Here is a 22,672-nt window from a genome sequence, read left to right on the forward strand (position 1 = left end):
CCAAACACAACTAAAAATCAATTGATATTCATAAAATCCATTCTAACAAGCAAAAACAAGGAAAATTTCTTCGTGATGTTATATTTTGAACCGTACACGGCACACCCATTTGGACCATTACCTTTCCAACCATTATGGGACCTCGTCTACAAGGGCTGTCGCTTCCAGGGGCAGAAGGGTCTTCTCTTCTTGTCAAATAATGCTGATTTAACAATAATATATTAATGAGGCGCACAAATTTGTTGAGTATCTAGTAGATCTAGAACAATAAGCAAATACAAATTTTCACACGTAGTTTTTTTTTTTTTTTTTTATAATTTCTTTACATTTGGTCAGCATTTTAACACGTTATTCTTGTACAACAAGTACTTATATTGACCCAGTTGTTGTACAGCTGTACAAGAAAAGTCAGCCAATGGATGAAAATCGGATGATGGTGGCTAAGGTTTCTGTCTTTGGTCAGAGATTGTTCTTCAATTTTTTCTTATTATTTATTTTTGCTTACATATGGCTTTTCAATGCATTGAAAAGTATATATGTTTACTGGAAACTATAGGACTCCTCTCACTGAAAAGCTACAGAAAGGTTAACAGGGAAGGAAAAACTAAAAAGAAATCGTCAGTGGCGAGAGACCGGACATGGGAATGGTCAAAAGATTCATTATCCATCGTCTAAGACTAAGACCATAAGCCACCAGCCCACGATCGAAGAATGCCAAGCTTCCAACAACTAAGATGATCTGATTTTGACTGCTTCCAATGAATAATTGCTCGGTTCCAATCTGGCACCTTTGCCTAGATCAATTAATTTGGCAGGGATTTGACTACCGATTCGGCAAGAAACTGTACGATCCTCAACTGCTGTTCAACACGATGCGCATGCCACAGTATGTTTTGCACTAGTGAGCCCTTTTTCTTGTGCTCTACCACTGAGCTTTGACTCCGTAGGCATTAAAAAATGATTAAATCTCTCGTTTTTTTGGGTTATAGACAGGGAATTCGAGCCTATTTACATGAAAATAATTGAAAGGAGGTGTCAGAGCATCCCTTTACCTAGCTAGATTTTTATACACAACTTCCTTAGACTCTTCTTTTCCTATATTAGGATAAATTAGATTATAAAAATATTATTATTACAGTAATAAAAAAAAGGCTACTCTATCAGGTTGAATTTTTTCATTATTTATCATAAATATATTTTTTAATTATATATATATATTAAATCATCACAATACATTTTATTATAAAAACTTTAACAAATAGCAATTCAAACGGGCTCTCAAATTGTAGAATTGGAAAATACTGAGGTGCAATTATTTCACCTCACATGCCGCAAACCTCATTATTGGTTCTCTCAATGATGTGGATTGGCAAATTGGAATGGCCAAAAATAAGGCAAGCCGCCTCAGACAAAAGAATTAGTAATAAATAAGAGCATTTTAAAATGGCAGGGTTGAAGGGCATTCAAGTTGAAAGGTCAATTTCCTCAAGACGGTACAAAACTTGGACCATAACAATAGGTCCGCAAATACATGAGGCTTAATACAAGGGAATTAAAGAAGAAGAGTAGAAGACCATTGAACAAGTTTTAAAACAGGTAACAGCACAAAATTGGAAATACTTAATGAATTTTCTGTAGGAATTTATTATGAACGTTGAAAATGAACGATTTTTTTTTTTTTTTTTGGATTGTCTGTCACGGTGTTCAGGGTTTTGCCCTGACTAATCCGTTAGTCCACGATGAGTGATGAACGTTTGAAAATGAGTGATGAAGACACCCTTTCGCATACATTTCACCATTGATGCAAACCAGACTTCAAATCGAAGGTCTTTCGTACAGCCGATTGAGAAAGGCGGCCGTTTTTCACATGAAGAAACAAAAGGGGCCTGGACCACAAAATTAAAACTAGATTCATTCTCCTTTGGAGTTGATTACAGTTTCCACCGGCAAAAAGGAAGTTAAAAACACTACCTAAAATACCTTTTCTACATTTTTTTTTTAAAAAAAATTGTTTGTGAACAGAGTACTTCAAACTAAATCCAATCCTATACTCAATTGGCTCTATTCCAGGATAAACTAAACAGGTAACAAAAAATCAATTTTAAAAAAAGGAAAAATAAACAACGTATTTGTGTGTATACAATACAAGTACACATATATGCACCGTTTTTTCTTAACTCAACATTAATTGTAGGATCTAATACGTGCATATAGAAGGAAAGGAAGGAAGGGTGCAGGGTAAGAAATTATATACTCATTCTCCTTGAAGAGTACTACTAATATTTAACTCAAACTAGATTAGTTTGCCAATTATCCAAACGAGGAAAACGAAAATCATGAAAGAATAAGATCGAGAGAAAATATTTAAATTAGTTAATTTTCTCCTTTAAAATATCCATGACCAATTACAAATTTACAATGGAATAGCTTCCTTTCAGAAAAAGGAATGGTTTTTTTTTTTTGGCGTGGATGGTTCAATAACTCTTCGCATCATAAAATGGAAGGCCTTGGGCCTGGATACATTCTTGCCCACGTGTATAGTCCACTTTTTAACACATCCGAGATAGCATGGGCGGTCTGTGAACTTTGTACCATCCCATCCAGCCCCACAACAAGGTGGCAACTGGATTGGGTTTGTTCTCTCGCCCTCTCTCTTTCAAGGCTCAATCCCCGGACAACGTGATCAGGGTAGAATTACCCTCTATGCACATTCTCCGTGGAAGAAAGCGCTAAATCTACTGAAATACCTCTAGCACTGAAATTGTTTGACCCAAAATTGAAATACCTTTATTTTAGGACGTGCTTGATAAAACTGAAATTTAAAAATTTAAATTTATTAAATTATTAAATTTGATATATGTGAATATATATCATATTAAATAATAAGTAAATAATTTATTTCTTATTTTTAGTAGCCAGCTTTATGATTATCAAACACTTCTAAATATATTAAAATCTGAATTCATTAAATTTAAGTGTTAAGTTGAAAGTTGAATTATCAAACAGGGCTTAGTTTGTATTGTTTGACCTGTAAACATAATTTCAAAAACGAAATGCTACAGTGCTGTTTCTGAAAAACAACCCAAAAAACAGTTAATCCAAACGAAGCCAGTTTTCAAGGAGGAGGTTGAACTTCCAAAGTTACTAATCCGATAAATACAAATTGCCATCATCGAGTATATATTCCAAAAAAAAAAAAATCACATATTCAAAAAAAAAAATGTTCATCTTTCACGTTGATTCCAAAAGAGATACAATAGAGGTAGAGGCCAATACATTGGCAAGAGAATGTCAGAATCAATTTCCTTGCTCCCACAAAAGCCAAACTCAAGATTATCAGAGTCAGGATAACAAGTCTAGTTGTTCAAATTGTTCGAACGCAGTCTTGTCATCGGGTTGCGAACCTCCGAAAACAGTGTTAATCTTTCTTGCAGATTCAGGAAAGTTCCAGAAAGAATCTGAATTCTGGAAGAATACGTAAAACAAAAGCATTGAAGCTAAAAATAGTCCCAACAGTAGCAGGTAAATCTGCCAATCTGCAATAGAAGGTAAAGGATTAATGCAAATTCTAATACTCTGAGAGAGAGAGAGAGAGAGAGAGAGAGAGAGAGAGAGACCTTTCCAATCAACAGGAACAGTCAGTTTAGTCACCATAGCTCCCCATTCAGAAGAGGCAGTTAGGACAATCCTGCAGAAGTGCACCAAATATCAAGTTCAATACACATTTCTTTCTGAAAGTAAACCCTAGAGCAAGCAGATTCACACTCAATCCAACTGACATTGCTGGAAGAAAGGATGCAGGAGGAATTCTGAGAGACGCGCAATTGACTGAAACGAACTTGTAAATCACAACAACAATTGGTAGCATGCAATAAATGACTAAACTTCATCTAGATGTCATCTAAAAGCCAACAAAAAGAAGAAAAAAAAAACGACGACACTCCTTTCAAAGACCATATGATTCTTATTCTCCGCTGCAAAATTTTAAACAAAAAAAAAAAAAGTTTAATTGCACAGCACCTTGCACTGGGGCAAAACTCCAATGAAATGATATTAGAACCCAAATGCAGCCTCTTACTCCAATGGCGGATCTCCATCTTCTTTACTTCAACCACACACACATCCCCATCTTTGCTTCCTCTATGGTCATTAAATTGTCACATCAGTCCAATAAACAAATTCGTAATGACCTGATTCTAAAACCTCCTAAAAGTAAAGAGTACAAACAATACAAAGCTGTGGACAGTCTAAAAAAGTGTTGGCCACAGGCAATATTGGAATTAGTATAAGCATGCACCAAGCCAAAAGGTCAAATATCTGGGTACCAAAATTCATGGGAAGTTTTCCCACCCATGGTTTGTCGAATGCTTCCCCCCATTTCTTTGTGTTATAAGCCACTGAGTTCTAAAAACTGTACATTCATCATACAAAATCATCTCCAAAAGAGTCCCAAAAACAGGTATTCGTAAAAGGCCCACTTACAGAGCAAGATACTTTCCATCCAAGCTTATGGATAATATAGAAGCTGGTTTAGGTAGGAGTCTCTTGTGTCCAATTTTTTCCCATGAACTTATGTCCCAGACAACAGTAAGTGGTTTATTGCCTGTTTAATCGACCAATAAGTCAAGTTTGGAAGAGATAAATAGGAATTAGTACAAAGTAAGTGCATAACTGATCTCATATACCATAGCTTAATATACCTCTTTGTACTGTGCAAAACAAAAATGGTTTCGTCCCATCTCTTGAAAATCGACAAAGTTCAATCTTCTCATCCTGCCAATAAAGTAGATTATGACATCACCACAGAAAGAATGACGATCAAAATACCAACTAAATTAGATAAGACATACTGAGTTTCGTGTCAAGGTTGTTACTGGAACACCATCAGTCTTCCATATTCTTGCTGAACCGTCAGTGGATGTTGAAGCTAGAAACTCCGAGTCTAGACTAGAGTAGACAAAAAAGAAAAGGCAACACTTCTTAAATGCATGCTCATCCAAAAACTAAGAATTTTTCTATCAAAGAAGCCATGCATTTTCCTTTATACTTGACAAAAATCTCATGAAAACAGCAAAGTTAAGATTATGATCTGTGCCCAATCTCTCTCTTCTTCTTCATACGCATTTCTCCACATACGCACAGAAAGGGAGCAAAGAGAGATCAATTAAAGTCACAAGACACTTGCAAGAAAATCCATTATGCACAAGTTGGAATAGGGAACAAGATGGAAATATTTAACATATATCCTCCTAAACTGAGAAGAATGTTTGCTCTTGCACTATAACTTTCACACTAGACATAAAAGCAGCTTGATAAGGTCCAAAAGTTAACAACATACCTGCTTTTGGTGAGTTCACAAGCACATCAGAATATTAGAAAAAGAAAACAGCACGTGACAAATAACTATTCAGCCACTTAAATAGAAAGAAACTGAGGAGAAGCAAGGTCTACCTAAAATCCATGTCTTGAAAAGACTTGTGGGCTCTTGGTTCGTCTAAAATGATGCGCAAATTTGGCCATTCAAAGATTCTGAGATGTCCATCCTTCAGGTTTCAAAAAGGGTCCCAAACGAAATACAAGAAGACAAAGTAGTCAGAATAAACAAGGTTATTTTTTCAAAATAATCCGATGCTCCATACAAAGAGCAAAATAGCTATTAGACAAATGTTACTCACAACTCCTCCAGTAGCAAATCGAGATCCATCCCCACTGAAGGCTAAGCATCTCTGTGGACTGACATTCTGAAGAGGAAGTAATTCTTTGGCCAAAAGTCTTACATTATCTCCTCGAGCATGCAACTCAAGTAATCTGCATACAACACAGAACAGTCTCAGCCATAAAGCATCTCATCATCATCATCATGCAAAGTTCTTCTTCTTCTTCATTAATTAATGGTTACTGAACTACATACTTCTATCAATGCCATACTATATTGGTAAGTCAGATTCCAGGCTAATCATATCTTTTGCACCTAAAAAGACAACAACTTGAAGTGATCAATGTCTAGCACAGAACATTAAAATCCTCAAAGAGTTCCTGGACCCTCCACTAATTCTCACCTACACACAGATGGGTTTACTGTATTCACTGGACATCTTAATCAGCAAATGTACATTAGTTGTTATCAACGCTGCCTTTTTCACATACCTTATTAAAATGAAAGTCCCATATTCATTTTCAAGGATTCTATTTATCACACAAGCTTATAAACAATTCTAGGCGTTTTCGACCCATGATCAATCAGCTTGAGTAAGATCGCTCCACATTCTCTCACATGGTATCAGAGTTTGGCTAAGATAAATAATACATAAACATAGCAGGTGAAGTATAAGGCCCAAATGCATTTTTACGCCGCAAAAATCCATGAACCAAGTGCTAAGTAGTACTTATTAGGGCGGTACAGTATGTATTAACTGAATTCATATAACCCACATATGTGATTGACAAATTAAAGCCAATAAGCTGGAAGAAAAAAAAAAGAAAAGACTTACTACTAATCAAGACTTCCAATTGTGCAGTTGCTATGGAACGAAGGGCAAATGTTTAATATTTAACATAATTTCACCAAAACGGAGTCTTTAACTGATATTCTACCTTTCTAAGCTATATTAACAGTGTATGGACAAAAATAAATCAATAAATGAAATAGCAAATTGAAAAGGAATACTAGGAAGCAAAGAACGGACTTGCAGCCAGCAGTGGAGGTGGAACAGACGATGTCGTCTCCACTTGGATGTACCGCAATACTCACCGGCTCAACTCCTTCTTCAAACTCATATATCACCTGACAAATTAAACCGGAAAAACAAAAACCCAGAAAAAAAATGTGAACTTTCAAGAAAACATGAAAAGAAAAAAAAAAAAGACTACCAAAGAGAAAAACAAACCTTCGGAGAGGAAGAAAGAGAAGCCGCCATGGGATCAAATGAGAAAATCTCCAGTGAAGAAGAAGAGGGCGTCCTTGACTTTCCAATCACCACCAGATGCGCATTCTCCGGCCGTCTGATCCACGCCGCACACGTCACCTTCCCCTCTCCCGCCACCCCATCAACACCACCTTCCATTGTTATTCAGTTATTATTACTATAACGACGATAAGAAAGGAAGGTGGCTGCTCCTCCAGAATTTCGGAAGAAGAACAAGCCGAGGAGGACTTTGTTAATTCCAGCGGGATGTTTGAGTTTTCGGTTTCTTTTCAATAGAAAGGTGATTTGATTGGCCATTGGTGGGCTCTAAAACAGGCGCACCACCGCGGAGAAAACAATGTCAACGGCCTCCCTCGTTGACGCGGATATTCCCTCAGATATTTTCCAACTTTGTTTTGGCCTTAATACTAAATTAGTAGTAGTATGACATTGAACGTCACATGGTGCAATTCGCGTTTGATTCAATGAATAGTGTTATTAAAGAATATCCATATATGCAGAGCATATATGTTTTCCTGTAATATGATTTTTTTTTTTGTCAAAGCAGCAACATTATTTATTATGTATCATGAATAATTTGTTATTAATTAAGGAGAGCTCTAGAGTAATCACTCTCGTTGAAATAATAGCGAGTAAGGAAATTTTAAAGTTTTCAATGTTTAGGTTCGTAATTAATTGAATATGAATTTCTCATTAATTCATTCATTAGTGATGTCTCATTAATTCGTTCATTGGTGATGATTAGAGTCAAAACTGACCAAGAAAGACTGCATGACCACAATTGGGACGAGGCAGAAATTTCAACTTCTCGTGTGCAGCTTTATGCCTTGGCAATTTCTACAGTTATTTGTTTTATTTATAGGGTATGTCTAGAGCATCCGTTAAGATATATTTTTAGTTGTCATATTTTTTAAAATGTAAGATTAATTAGAAAAAATAAATAAATACGAAGAATGATACGTAAGATTAAATAGAAAAAGTATATAATTGTAAGAGAGGATAATAATTATTAGTACGTGTATATACATAATAAGTTAAGTAAATGTTATATATGTTAACGAGTGCTCTATGACACCCGTTAAAAAAAAAACCCTTACTTCTATAATACAAAAGTTACTTCAATGGCTTACTAATTCGAAATTATGTTTTGTTTAGTCTTTAATTTTTCTTTTTTGTTTTTTGGGCTTTTGAGGTATCCTGATGACAATATATACGTTATTTTCTAAATGAAAGAATACAAACTTGAGTAGGATAGGAAAATATGCGCTACACATTGAGCAAGTTCTTGTTTTCTCCAAAAAAAAATCTTGTTTTCTCAACCTTTGTTTTTGGAGGTCACAGATTACTCCTTGGTGTAAAATTAAATAAGAAACGAATTGATGTTAAAGGTAATTTAAATACAAAATAATATGTTTAAAACAAATACAAAATAATAAATAAATTACGTTTGCAAAAGGATTATTATATAAAGGTAAATGTTATCTTGTTTGGATAACTTCAAACTTTTAACTTCTAATATTTGACATGAATGGACTTCAAATGAGTGGATTTTTTATCCAAAAAAAAAAAAAAAAGTTATAGAATTCACATATTATTCAAATGCTGCCTTGTTTAGCTAAAGGTTGACAGGGGAATTTACAATTAATATGAACAAGAGGGGAAAAACTGGATAGCTTAAAAGATTAGGGACTAAAATTTTTATTCTACATTCTTCCTTTCCTATTCCGTTCGCATGTTTAAAGCCCTAACGTCACAGGAGGCGCCGCTTCAGTTTCTCCAGGTCCTTTCCGGCGAATTCCCTCACACACGCTAGTTCGCCCCTTCAAACCCAACTCAGAATCTCTCTCAACCGCCCGCTGTTGTTGTCACTTCATTTTCCAGAAAATGGTTAGTGCCAGTCCATTCTTCACTCCGTAAAGATGGATTCTTTAGGAGAGAGATAGGAAGTTGTAACGGGCAATGTGAAATTACATGTTACTGGAAAGAAATTAACTCCTTTGAACCATTAGAAGTATGGTGGATTTGAACTCACTTCCTTTTAAGTTGTCCAAACAGTATAGCTACCATGTATTGGAGTAAGGCTGTTCAACTTTAATTTAGTTGGCCAGATTTGGGCCCTTGTACGCACGTGCTCTCCTTTTCTTTTTTAGCGTTGCTTCAGAGTTTTGGGTTCTTCTAGTAAGGAGTTTTTATGAATATAAGTGATTGAACCATGTTTTAATATGATTGCAAAATCTTCATTCCGCTTGATGGTGAAATCTTAGCTTGTGTAAGTGTATTTTGTTTAAGCTAGTGATCGGTATTCATGCAGGATGAGGATGATGAGATGGATATGAAAGTGAAAAAGTACCTTAGAGGTGAAAGCGCCAATTTGGAGGTATTGCATTTGCTTTAGGAGCTACTATAAATCATCATTTTCCATGTTCAATGTGGTTTATCTGACAATGTGGATTATTCAGATTTTGCAAGATAGAAAATTGAAGGGTCAGCTTGCTGTGAGGGAAGAATTATATGGAAAGTCTGCAAAAGCTGCTGCCAAAATTGAGAAGGTAATTCTAATGCAATTTCGTGGTTGCTCATACTTTCTGCACGTGTCATTTAAAAAAAATGCTGATTCATGATTACTCTATTAGTGGCTCTTGCCGAGTGAAGGGGGCTATTTGGAGGCTGAAGGTATAGAGAAGACATGGAGGATCAAGCAGGAGTCAATTGCCCAAGAAGTAGACATACTGAGCACCAGAAATCAATATGACATTGTTTTACCAGGTTGATACGTCTAATCCTGGCTAATTTGATTACTTTGCTGGAACTAAACTTGGAATAATTTTGTGATTAATCTGCAATCAGGACCCTTACACTTGTTATGTCTCTACATACTGGGTATGTCTGGAGATTTAGAACATGGAACATGGGAATCTCATGATTAGCGTCTGACATGTAAATTGAATGACAAGGGAAATAGGAAATTTCGAATACAAGAAAATAAATTCTGACACCGGATCCTCTTCTTAAAGATATGAAATTATTTATTAGCCTACATTCTTGGAGAATTTATGAAACTTTATAGCCTATACCATGTTTCAGGATATCTTAGAGGAATCATCCTTACATTTCTGTAGATGCAACTTCCACTATTGCTGCCAGGATGTCTGGTGGTTCAACAATTTATTTGCTAGAAGAAGCGTAACTTTTAATAAATTTACCTATTGATTAACTTTCATCTTATCTTATACCACGTGATAATGTTATAGTTGACAGGCAATTTTCTCTCTGATCTTTCTTGTTTGTCCTGAAGTTTAAGTGCAGTTGGCTGGAATGCCTGATGACATTTTATATCATGCATTTCAATGCCCTCTATTCATGTTTTACTTTCAGACTTTAAGAAAACGATTAGTTTGGTTGAGTTGTCTGTTAACAATATTCGAAGGATCATGCATGCCATTGTACTTTGTTCATGTTTTACTTTCAGACTTTAGGAAAATAATTAGTTTGTTTGACTTGTGTGTTAACAATGTTTGAAGGATAAGATTAAATCACTTGAACTTGATGTCCTCTCTCACCTGCCTTGAGATTGACTTAAAAAAAAACCGGTGAACTTTTATTCTTGACTCCTTTTATCTGAGTTTGGATGTTACATGCTGCAGCTTAGCTTAGACTGCTTTCTTTTTCAGATTTTGGTCCTTACTCACTGGATTTTACCTCAAGTGGACGCTATATGGCAATAGCTGGACGTAAGGGCCACCTTGGCATCCTAGATATGAAAAATATGGCCCTAATCAAAGAATTTCAGGTATTTTATGGCTTTTTGGATTGTGATGTAACTTCATTTGGTTGTTTTGAAAAAGGAAAAAAATTTTGATCCCTCTATGAGAAATCTTACTTTGGTTTTTCGTTATTCGACCAAATTTCTGGTCAATTGTCTGTCAGTTGTTCTGGTCCTTATTTAAATAATATTTCTTTGGGTGCTGATAGAAAAAAATTCTTGCTTATATTTGTTCTTTCAGGTTAGGGAAACTGTTCGAGATATTGCATTCCTGCATAATGAATTATTCTTCGCCGCTGCCCAGAAGAAGTAAGGTCTCTCATCCTTTCAATTGTGAAAAGATAATTGCGATGCTTGTTGTTTGTGCTCTTAATTTTGAGTTTTTTCCATGGAACGTGGAACACTTTTTTTCAGAATTTTCGCTGACGATGTGTGTCTTGTTTATTATTCTCCTGAAACACAGAATGAAGTGTATTTCATCAGAAATTTGTTGGTTAGTTGCATTAGTTTGGTCGGTTAGCTATTCAGATTTTGGCTGGATATGGATCTTGAAACTAATTAACTTAGCATACTTATGAAAGCAGCCAGTTTCCAAGATGATTGCTTTACCTTTGTACGATGCTTAGTTTCTATTGTTCCTGAATGTAAGTACCTAAGAAGTTAATGGAAGAATTCCTGAAAAAACACCATGACGTGTTTGAGGACCACATTTGTTTCTACACTGAAATTTGTATGAGATGGTAATATATGCTTAACTATATGTTTTTTGGTGTTTTACATGGACTAGTGTCAGCTAAGGTCTGATTTTCTTGATTGGGTCACTCAATTACGCTTTCTACTCGGGTTGCATTTGAAACTTGTTATTTGGATACAGCATTTCTCACCATGTTGCCAATTTTCCTTTGCACCTACTAGTTAAGCAGTGCTGAATATAAATGATACTTGCTTTCCTGCATTGACTGCAATGAACCAAGCTCAAGTCCTCATGCTGGTTGAGTTTTTCATTCATCTTGTTTGCCTATTAAAGAGACATCATTTTCTATTCCAAGTTTGGTGTCTGGGGAATAATAGAATAACATCTTTTATGTTAGTCATACCGGATCTCTCAAACTTATTTATTTTTATTGCAATATGTGGTGGATTTGAGAAGGCTTTAAAGTAAAGCATTTTTTAGTCTGAATTTGAAAAATATATGTATATGTCAACTTGACAGGTATCCTTACATATATAATCGTGATGGCACAGAACTTCATTGTCTGAAGGTTAGTTACTCTCCTTGGTTCTATTTATATCACTTCTATATATCAAGGTTTATTTCTTGTCATGTCTATAATGTGAATTTTTTCTCTTATTTTTTTCTAAAGTCTGGAAACCTGAATTTCAGCTAGGATTTTCAGGTTCTGCAAGGTCAAGTAGCAACCCCATTCCAAAGTAGTCCAACGGATGAGATGTGACCTATTGTAAATTGAAATAATATGTGCTATTATTTTGAGTAATTCAAGTTATACAGTTGCTTTTAGTTGATTAATTTTTTTCTACCAGAAATTAAGATTTTTTTGAAGGCATGAAGAATTCGTCAATTACTAATTTAACTTATCAATAGAGGAGAGTTTCTTTTTTTTTCCCCTTTCTGATCACAATCATGTGATGCCTTTTCTTCCTATCTGGTAATTATTTTTGTTGTTTTCAAGAAGTTAAAAAAAAAATTCTGTGCAAGATAACTATGAAACCACGACATACTGTAAGTGGGAAGTTTATGATCAGTGTCAAAAGATTTAAACTTTAGCACGGGACCTGATCAATTAGGTTAAAGGATGTATATTACATAGCCAATTGAATTCTTGAAATCTTTTCAAGAATATATGGAGATTATGTATCTTGTAAAAATAGGTGCTACTGATGAACTGAAAATTTATTGCCTCCTGGTACAAATAGATAATTGTAAACTTCAGATTTTTTTTATTTAAAAATTTATGACTCGGTAAGTTATTGTACGGAATCTTCTGTGATAAAAGGGAAGGGGAAATTTTGTAGTTCTGGATTTTGGTAATTGTCAAATACATTGACCTTTTGTTTTCCCGTTTGGTGTCATGGCCTGGAGTATTTGACAGTTTGAGTTTTATTTCATTAAAATCTAGGAACATACCAATGTCAAATACAGTTATTTTGTAACTGGCCCATGGGAACAATGCTGTCGATTGTTGATCCCTATAGTCAAAAGAAGCTGAAATGATTTTCTTACTTCAGCCTTTTTGTTACTATATGATGCTTGTTAAACTCTCTGCATGACTCGATTGTTTTAGTAGTCTCTCCATCCTGTTGGAATCTACTTCTTTAAATCCATCATGACTGCATGGTTTTATAGTCTCCCAATGTTTATATCCTTAGAGGTTATTTAGTTGCTGTAGACTGTGCATCCTATAAAGGGATCTTTGGGGAATCTTTGATTGACATATGTGATGCACAGTGACGTTGTCTTGTCTAGTTACCTTTTTAAGTTTTTTTCTCCTTTCTAGTTCAGTGCATGATTCTGGACCTAAGTCTTATTTAATTCCTCTTTTGTTAGGAACATGGTGCGGTGTTGAAGCTTCAATTTCTGAAAAATCATTTCCTCTTGGCTACCATAAACAAATTGGGGCAGCTTCATTATCAGGATGTCACTACAGGGCAAATGGTAGGCAACTACAGAACTGGTCATGGTCGTTCAGATGTTATGCAGGTCAATCCCTTCAATGGGGTGGTTGCAGTTGGTCATTCCCGTGGAACGGTAAGCATGTGGAAGCCCACCAGTGCTGCTCCTGTGGTCAAGATGCTGTGTCACCAAGGACCTGTTACAGCTTTGGCATTTCATAGTAATGGCCATCTGCTGGCAACAGCTGGTATGGAGAGAAAAATCAAGGTCTGGGACTTGAGGAAGTTTGAGGTCCTCCAGACTTTGTCCAGTCATGCCAAGACCTTAGATTTCAGTCAGAAAGGGTTGCTTGCTGGAGCAACTGGATCATTTGTTCAAATTTGGGGGGACCTAGCTGGAGCTCAGAGTTATGACCGCTATATGGGTCATTCAATGGCAAAAGGGTACCAAATAGGAAAGGTTGCGTTCCGACCATATGAAGATGTTTTGGGCATTGGGCACTCCAAGGGCTGGTCTTCGGTCTTAATTCCTGGATCAGGAGAGCCCAACTTCGATACTTGGGTGGCGAATCCATTTGAAACTCCTAAACAGCGGAGAGAGAAGGAAATACATTCTCTTCTTGATAAACTCCCTCCAGAGACAATTATGTTGGATCCCACGAAGATTGGTGCAGTGAGGCCTACAAGGAAGAAAGAAAAGCCAACCAATCCGGAGAGAGAGGCGGAGTTGGAAGCCGCGGTTGCTGCTGCTAAAGATATTCCTATGAAGAAGAAAACAAAAGGTAGGAGTAAGCCAAGTAAAAGAGCAAAGAAGAAGCAGGAAGCTGTAGAAAAAGCTAGGAGGCCCTTTTTGGAACAGGCAGCGAAGGAAGAGGAGTTGTCTGAAAAGAAGAGGAAGCGAATCAGCGAGGAAAATGAATTACCAAAGTCTTTACAGCGGTTTACTAGGAAGAAAGCAAGAGCATAATCGTGGGCAAATTTTGTTTGCTATGATCCTTTACCACCATATCTAGAGAAAAGGTCAAATTTGTTGTATTATATTGGGAGTGTCCTACCTATTTTGAGTAGTTGTAGTTTTGTTGTCGAAGGTACGGTTATGCAGGGCCTGTTGAGTTGGGTCTCATCAATTTTGAGGTGCATACGAGTTTTCAGTAATTTACCAGGCGTTCTTTTTCTCAAGCGAAAGAAAGCGAAAGGAATAATGATCACTATCTGAAGTTAAACCGAAATGCATTATATAGGCGGTTGTCTACATACAGGATGGCCCTGAAAATGGTCGAGGTTTTGTGCGCAAGAGAGATGCTTAATAATTATATATTTAAATGTCCAATAGTACTAGTGGCTTGCAAGAACAAGGGGCTGATTGAGCAGGGGTTCAGATGTTGATTTTTTGGAAATATTCAAATTGAATTTGACATAATTTTTGTGTAGATTAAATAGAATGTTTTATCTTGCCTGCTAAGTGCGGGACACTATGGCTGGAGCATATTTATGATTCATTAGATGCATCCATTTTCTACCCGAGTTTGCCAGCCAGCCAGCCGCCTCTTTTTTCCATTCGTGGTAAGGCCCTGGAGCACGGTCACTTTACACCATGACGACTAGGAGCATATTAGATGCATCCATTTAAATTGCCTGATTTATTAAGCAGCATCTTCCACCCTATGCATCCCGCGTCTGCCTCCTCGGTCTTCCGTTCGGTAACGCCTACCTCACATTAGAAAGTCTTTTAGGTTAGAACCTCTAAGCCTCCGAATTAATTCATGCCCAGATTTACAAATTTTTAAGTTTGTGTTTGAATTGAAGGATTTGGATGGATTTGATTTCAATTCCTCCACTTAAATCCCCTCGAGTGTTTGAATAACTTGGGAAGAATTTTCTTCAAAAATTTTATAAGTAGGTTTTTTTTTTTTTTTTTTGGTCCATCCTTCTTTATACATTTTCCATTTTCAACTGTCGGTGCATGATTTGAACCTGAACCTAATAGGAAAAAAGACTCTAAGAGTCCTCAAATGAGTGAATTTCAAATTTACTAAAAAACCTAACATGTCATTTCATGAATGTTGATGTGGTATGTTTATTGGTCAAAAAAAAGGTGTGAAAAGGTAAGGAAAAAGACGGGGCAAGCGATTGTGGCCACAGATGATAGGAAATGTGTCTTGGATAGGCACGTGTTAAAGGCATTTTATAACCTGAAACTGTTCACAGATGATAGAAAATGTGTCTTGGATAGGCACGTGTAAAGGCATTTTATAACCTGAAACTTGAACAGCCGTTGGATGTTGAAATTAAGTGGAAGGACCATATGAAAAATTGGGGGGATTTAAAAGCATAAATGGGAAAGGTGAAGCTCATAAAATAATCAACTGCCAAAGGCAGAGTGTCGCAAGCGAAACTAAGGGCATTGAAAAACTAAGCGAAACTAACCTAACATGTCATTTCAAATCTCTTTTACTTATTTCTGTCTACATTAACGAATCCATCCTTTTATGCATATAGATCGAAGAGTTAAATGCTGATTGTTGCTTGTCGCTTTCAATTACTAACAACTACTCCTTAGTTATCGCCGTTGGTCAAAGTTAAAGAAAAAAAAAATGACCTTGATTCAAAAAAACCTGTACGTATATTGACAGTTAATTTGCCAAAAAAACAGTTGTGACCAAAGGCGGACACACGAACAGAGGAGAAAGGGAAAATGGAAATCTAATTATTAACCCTAAAGTTTGCAGGGGGTATTCAATCTTTACCCCTCATGCTTACCTTAAATATAAATTCCTTTCGTAATGTAACAACCCTTAGCCAAACAATGACTTTGGATTAAATATGAATTTTAAAACCACTCATTTCAAATCCATTCATCTTAAATACTTGGACAGCGACCCTCGATTTTTTGCACCATTCAGGAAAACCAGACTTATAAACTGGGTGCTTTGGCATTTAAAAGTTTATGATTATTTTATCTACAATCTCAATTTTAGTTTCTTGGTGTATTATGTTAATTATATTTATGATTGCTCATCTACAAATTTGATACCGATTTGAAAGTCACCACGTTACGTATAAGATTACTTATATAATTTCTAAATTTAAATTGAAATCTATCACGTCAATTATGCAACGATTCATGTTTTTTGTAGCATTATATTAAATCCATCAAATCACTAATTTATTTATCAAATAAAATCAGAGTAAAATTTCTAATGAATAAGTGGGTTACTATCTCTTTATGGCTTTGTTCCATAAAGTACTCCACAGAGATTCTTTGACCAAAGTAATTGTGATTACTTTAGAGTGGGTTGAATGGGTAATACCAATTATGGGTTGAATGGGTAATGCCATAAATTACTATCTATTTATGGTTTTCCTCCATAAAGTACCCATTTTCCCGTAAACTAATTTTATTTTAAAGAATCGTAAACTACAAGGTAATCGCAATTACTTTGCAGAAGCATTCTTTTTGACAAACTACAAGTAATCACAACTACTTTATTACGTTGTAGAAGCATGCTTTGACTCCACGGATAAACCCAAGTGTTTTGAAGTTACCAAAGATTGTTGATAAAACAAATTGAAATGTACCGAAGAACGAGGCCCTTTAGAGGACAGGGGAAGCTCGTCTAGAAAAATTGGGAACTATCAGAAATTTTTTCCTTGCCAACTTGGCCTGGGGAGCTGCTTTCCAGTTGATGCGAATTTTTGGGTGCAAACAAGTGTTCATGAGTAGAGCTGTTAAGCCAATCGAGTAGTTCGAAAGCTCGTTAGAGCTCGGCTCGTTAAGGCTCGAGCTCGGCTCGTTAATTTTGGTTAACGAGTCGAGCTCGAGCTCGAAACATGCTCGTTTAGTTAACGAGCCGAGTAAGCTCGGCTCGTTTGATACTCGAGTAGCTCGTTAGAACTCGTTAATGAAGGGCATATTTGTCATTTTAAAAATTAAAATTATATAAATTAAAAATTATAGGTTTTTATTAATGTTAATTTGCACGAGCTCGAGTTCGAGCTCGTGAAGCTCGACTCGTTTGTGATAAACGAGTCGAGCTCGAGTCACATGTACATTTAACGAGTTGAGTTCGAACACATTTTAAAACTCGTTTTCTTAACGAGCTCGAGTCAAGCTCGGCTCGAATTAAACTCGAGTCGAGCTCGGCAGCCAAATACTCGGCTCGACTCGGCTCGATTAACAGCTCTATTCATGAGTTATTGAGGGGTTTACGTTTTATTTCTTCTAGAAATACAATGGGACCCATAAACAACCGCTTCTATCTTATATCTAGTAGCTCATTTAATAGCTACATCGTGCCCGGCCCCATCTTGGCCAAATTTCCTTTTGCTCTTCCCACCATGCACAGTTGAGTCAGCTTTCTACCGTAGATGAAACCCTTAAATATTATAAAACTTACAAGATTAGGACAGTTTCATAATTCAATTAATTACTTAAATTTAAAAAAATCAAATCTTAATATATTCAATTTATTTGATAATTAAAAATTAAATATCTGAATTAATTAAATGACACTAAATTTTCTAGATAAAATTTACTTTCAAAATTAAGTGATAAACTATTCACTTATAATTGGATGTGATATACATTCAAATATATTATATAATTTATAATATACTCAATTTTCATACTTCAATTTTATCAAACACATTCTAGATTTATCTAATTATTCAAAATTTTCATACTTCAATTTTATCATTTAATAAATTCAAACTTCAATTTTTATATTTCAATTTTATCAAACACATCGTAAATTTATCTAACTATTCTTTTCTACTCCAGTTCATTCATTTTTTTTCACTAGGGAGCGGGCAAAGAAGAGAAAGGGTAAAAAAAAAAAAAATACTTGTTGACCTGCTAATTCGTAGAACCCACCCCAATTATTTTCGAAAAATAATATAATTCGCATTTTTTGACCTTGGCATAGGAGGGTCGACCACTCACTACTACAGGACCGAGCTAAGGTTAGAGGCTCGAGGACTCGTGAATACTCGATCTGTCCTGTATATTTCTTTAATTTTATACCTACACATAGAGACAACTAATTGTGAAAGTCTTTAATTATTTTACAAGATTTATTTGTAGAAGGCATGACCTTTTTTTTTTCTTGGATGAAGCTTAGTTGATTTAAAATTTATTAAAAAGGGTAATACACATCACATTTAGGTTTTGGTTGAAATTCTTATATTATCGAATTCATTACGCCTGATGTTTAAACTTCATATTTGGCTCATAAATATTTGACTAAGAATATTGAAATTGAGGAACAATTTTAACTCTTTATCGAGTTGTAATGGAGATTGTATAATGAACTGTGATTTAATTTTATTAGTTTTAGACGCTTCTTGTTTTCTTAAAAAAATACAGGCACGATTTTTTTAAAAAAAAAAACACTAAAATCTGTGTTGATTGTTAAATGAATACAAGATGAAATTGATAATTATGTTTTTTAAAAAAAAAAAATTAAATGATGGCCCCGGCCACCTATAAGAAGCCAACCTGCCTCCAGATATTGTTGGGAAAGTTAACTGGCAATTCTTAGTACTTACCACATCGGTGAAAAAAATAATACTAATAGTAGTAAAAAAGAAATTTAGTGCAAAGAAAGAGAAGTCGGAAATGGCGATCGGAACCGAAGTGAGCGTGGGTGTCATAGTCGCCGGCTCCTCCCTCGCCAATTGCAGAACCACTTTATCCTTGGTTCAGTTCCACCTTCCACTACTCCGACCACGCCTGCCGTCGGCTGGGCCCTTACACGTTTACCTCCCTCTAGCTCACGTTTCCAATCTTATCAAGTCTGGTTATTGCATTCAAACTTCTCAGGGGAAAAATAACTATACTCGTTCGTGTAAGCAACGCGCTTTTTTCGGAGACGGCGGCTTGGAGCTGCACGATGCCGGGGCCACGGCTTTGGTTGTCGCCGGAGCTTACACTCTCGTCTCGACTTTTGATAAACTCACCTCCGCAAATCTCATCCAACAGGTTTCTTTTCTTTTTTGTGGTCAAGGAAAATAATTGCGAGTATATATTTTTTTTGTTTATGTCTTCGTAGTTATTCTGTACACAGTTTGTTTGTTGTTTGTACGCTGGGAAAAAAAAATCAAATTTTGGATAACGACGATAACAAACTTGTCATTACAAAGTTTTAGTACGAGCAAATTACCCGAAAAGCCATTAAGCTTTTTAAATAATTGAGTTTTGATCACTCAGTCTTTACGAATATGTATTTATCCATTAACCTATTAGAAGTGTGAATATTGAATCACTCCGTATATTTGTATTTTTACCGTTAAGTCCTAGATCTGGTAGACGGTGAAGATGTAAAAAGCCACGGATTGGAAAGTGCTGGATCTAAGACTTAACAGTGGTTTCCATGTACTTTTAATGGTTTAGTGAGTAAATACGGACTCTGAAAAATTGAGTAGTCAAAGCTCTATTATTGGAAAAGTTTAATAACCACCGGGATGATTTGCTCTTTTAGTATTGATATCATCATATCAGGCTGTGTGTCCCGTGAACCCAAAAAGGCGCGACAGGAAGTGTAATTGAGGCAGCGACTGGTTGACCCAGAAGAATACATAAAAAGCAGTGAATGATCTTTGGGTAAAGGTCACGAACGATTGAATGAGGATGGCTCGATTAGTCATCCGATGCACTTTAGGAGGCTAAAATGAGTGCTGGATAGCTTTTGCAATTTCACCTGGCTAAGAAAATGGTGGAACCTACTCCTCCAAGTTTTGAATAATAATAAGTAGACACGATAGATGATGATCACAGTTTTGTTCTTTCAAATGTTGCCTATTTTCATCAGAAATTATGTAAAACTATTGTTGGTTTTAATTGAATTGCAGGAGTATAGAAGTTGACTGCTCAGAGGTCGACTACCATTGATGACAGATTTTCTTCTTCCTGTAATTTCTTCTTATTCCCGTGAGAAAACACGTGAAAGAAACAATTTAGATCCGAGATAACCACAACGAGGGCCATAATTATCGCTCTATTCAGAAATTAAAGACAAAAAAGTACAAGGAAGCAACGGATCACGAACTCAAAATCTTCGGGAACATAATGCTGTGTCAGAGTCACAACAAACTCAAAACACATTGCTTATTGTATATCTACAAGGACAAATCAGTTTACAAATGTGAGGCAAAAACCATCTTATGAGGCCTCGTCTTCAAAATTTTCCCCTGAAGGCTAGTAGAGCAGCAAATGTAGAACTGAAATTGATCAGAAGCGGGCACATAGGGAAAACTGAAAGAACAGGGAGAAGATCGTGGTTTCTTGAAGAAGGAAGGGAAAGAGAGATGATTTGAGGTTTGTTGAAGGAAGAGGTGTGGGGATGACTTTTGTGGTGAAGGGAAATTTTATGTTTTAGGAAACTCAATAGCTACTGAGGGAGTGTATATGAGCATTAGTTTATTTGAATAAAAGGCATTCCTGCATTATTGGCCACAATCATCGGAGTCAAGAACGTGTCTTATTTCTTCCATTAGACATGGGGCAGTTTGGATAATGGTTTATTTAATCTCCAACTGTTTATTGTAATACTCGAAATTACTTGCAGACTTCATATAATGAAATGAAAGAATATGAACTGCATTTGTTTCACTTAGTTTGCCGGTTTTATGTTGTTTCCATCTTTCTGACAGAATTTGAGCCGAAAACTGGTCCACATACTGTCTGGATTGCTCTTCATGGCTTCCTGGCCAATGTTCAGGTTCTGACATTCCTCACAATACTAATTACATTATATAATGTTCTCCACAGTCAACTCCTGTTATTGTTGAATACTTCTGCTGATTATTTACATCTTAGATTAGCACATCCACAGGAGCTCGATACTTTGCTTCGCTGGTGCCCCTCATAAACTGCTTAAGGCTTGTTGTCTATGGCCTTTCATTGGCTAAAGATGAGGGACTCGTAAACTCTGTCACTCGAGAGGGGAAGCCTGAGTAATCTTGCAGCCTTATATCCTTATTCCTTCTGAGACACATTACGAGTAAATAATCAGACTGGATTTGCATATTTCTATTTTCCATGCAGGGAATTGCTTCGAGGTCCCCTTTATTATGTTATGATACTAATTTTAAGTGCAATATTTTTCTGGCGTGACTCTCCCGTCGGAGTGGTTTCAGTGTCAATGATGTGTGGTGGGGATGGTATGAGCCAAACCTATATCTAATCTAGATCCTCAGTACTTCTGGTGTCTTCCATCTGACAATGTGATTTGTAGGCATTGCTGATATCATGGGAAGGAGATTTGGATCCTTAAAACTACCTTACAATCAACAGAAGAGTTGGGCTGGTAGCCTCTCCATGTTTGTACTTGGTTTCTTGATTTCTATTGGGTGAGTTGAAGCATATCTTTTGGTAATGTGGATTTGCATTGCAAGCTATCTTGCATTTATGGTTTTGACTGATGACTTTCTATTCCCTTGTCTTTGTAGGATGCTGTACTACTTTTCAGCCCTTGGATGCTTTCAGTTGGATTGGAGCTGCACGATACAAAGAGTTGCCTTGGTATCCTTGGTAGCAACACTGGTGGAGTCCCTCCCAACTACAGGAATAGTAGATGATAATATCTCTGTTCCTATAGCAAGCATGGTAACTGCGTTTTTGAGTTTTGGTTACTAGCTGGTCAGAGAGAATACCGTGTTACATGCGTGTCATAATTTTTCTGTTGGCACTTCAAATACTTCCCTTTTCAATATTTCCTGTTTCGTTTTTTTACTTTCTGGTGCATATTTTTCTTATGTTTTAACCTCCAAATTTCCTTAGCTCATTGTATTTGGGAACAATAAAGAAGAAAAGGAGTAATGGTTGGTACCTCCTTATTTGAAGGTTGCTATGCTGAAAGCTAAGCAAGGTGCGTCCAATATCGCAACAATCATAACATTGGATTAACGGAATCAAACAAAGCACTTGCTTCACTCTTCTATTTGATACTGGATGCTAAGATAGTATCGCAGTATGCACAATCTAGTAAGCCGTTTGGATTGCAAGTTTTCGGGGGGGGTTTTTGTTTAAAAAAAAAATACTGTAATAATGTGATGTAAGTGAGGCAAAAAGGTGATTGAAAATTTTTGGCAATCCAAACGAGGCATTATATTAGGATCTTGAGGGTACATTGCTCCTGGGGTAATTACGTGCTTCTAGCGTTCTTGCCGAGAAAAACTCTCGACTCCAGATTTGTGCCTACTGGTGGGACTGGAGGCCAAAAACACGAAGAAAACAACAAATGGATGAAACAAGTTTAGACCGATCAAATTTCATTGAGTAACTGGTCACCTGGGCAAGAAATAAAACCAATTGGAGTCATTTTAAAATCTGATGGATGGACTCCAAGCACAC

General features: G+C 36.1%; 3 protein-coding genes across 3 annotated transcripts; 2 read left to right on the plus strand and 1 right to left on the minus strand.

The window, feature by feature from the left end:
- Nucleotides 1-3,112: 3,112 nt before the first annotated feature.
- On the minus strand, nt 3,113-7,206 carry LOC113725737 (SEC12-like protein 1). The gene is made up of 10 exons (XM_027249072.2): nt 6,888-7,206; nt 6,687-6,784; nt 5,676-5,808; nt 5,452-5,543; nt 4,851-4,947; nt 4,701-4,773; nt 4,483-4,603; nt 4,021-4,140; nt 3,618-3,688; nt 3,113-3,536 (listed from the first exon to the last, which is right to left on the minus strand). The coding sequence occupies exons 1-10, from the start codon at nt 7,062-7,064 to the stop codon at nt 3,343-3,345; spliced, it is 1,176 nt and encodes a 391-aa protein (XP_027104873.1). The 5' UTR covers nt 7,065-7,206; the 3' UTR covers nt 3,113-3,342.
- Nucleotides 7,207-8,670: 1,464 nt separating this feature from the next.
- Nucleotides 8,671-14,475, plus strand: LOC113725738 (probable U3 small nucleolar RNA-associated protein 7). The gene is made up of 8 exons (XM_072074141.1): nt 8,671-8,813; nt 9,238-9,303; nt 9,386-9,475; nt 9,560-9,692; nt 10,598-10,716; nt 10,931-10,998; nt 11,903-11,951; nt 13,256-14,475. Exons 1-8 carry the CDS (start codon nt 8,811-8,813, stop codon nt 14,285-14,287), a joined length of 1,560 nt encoding a protein of 519 aa, XP_071930242.1. The 5' UTR covers nt 8,671-8,810; the 3' UTR covers nt 14,288-14,475.
- A 4,251-nt stretch (nt 14,476-18,726) lies between these two features.
- On the plus strand, nt 18,727-22,051 carry LOC113725739 (probable phytol kinase 1, chloroplastic). The gene is made up of 6 exons (XM_027249075.2): nt 18,727-19,300; nt 20,971-21,038; nt 21,142-21,273; nt 21,365-21,480; nt 21,555-21,669; nt 21,769-22,051. The coding sequence occupies exons 1-6, from the start codon at nt 18,938-18,940 to the stop codon at nt 21,953-21,955; spliced, it is 981 nt and encodes a 326-aa protein (XP_027104876.1). The 5' UTR covers nt 18,727-18,937; the 3' UTR covers nt 21,956-22,051.
- The last annotated feature ends 621 nt before the right edge of the window (nt 22,052-22,672 follow it).

Source organism: Coffea arabica, chromosome 2c (assembly GCF_036785885.1).
Source record: "Coffea arabica cultivar ET-39 chromosome 2c, Coffea Arabica ET-39 HiFi, whole genome shotgun sequence".
NCBI lineage: Eukaryota > Viridiplantae > Streptophyta > Magnoliopsida > Gentianales > Rubiaceae > Coffea > Coffea arabica.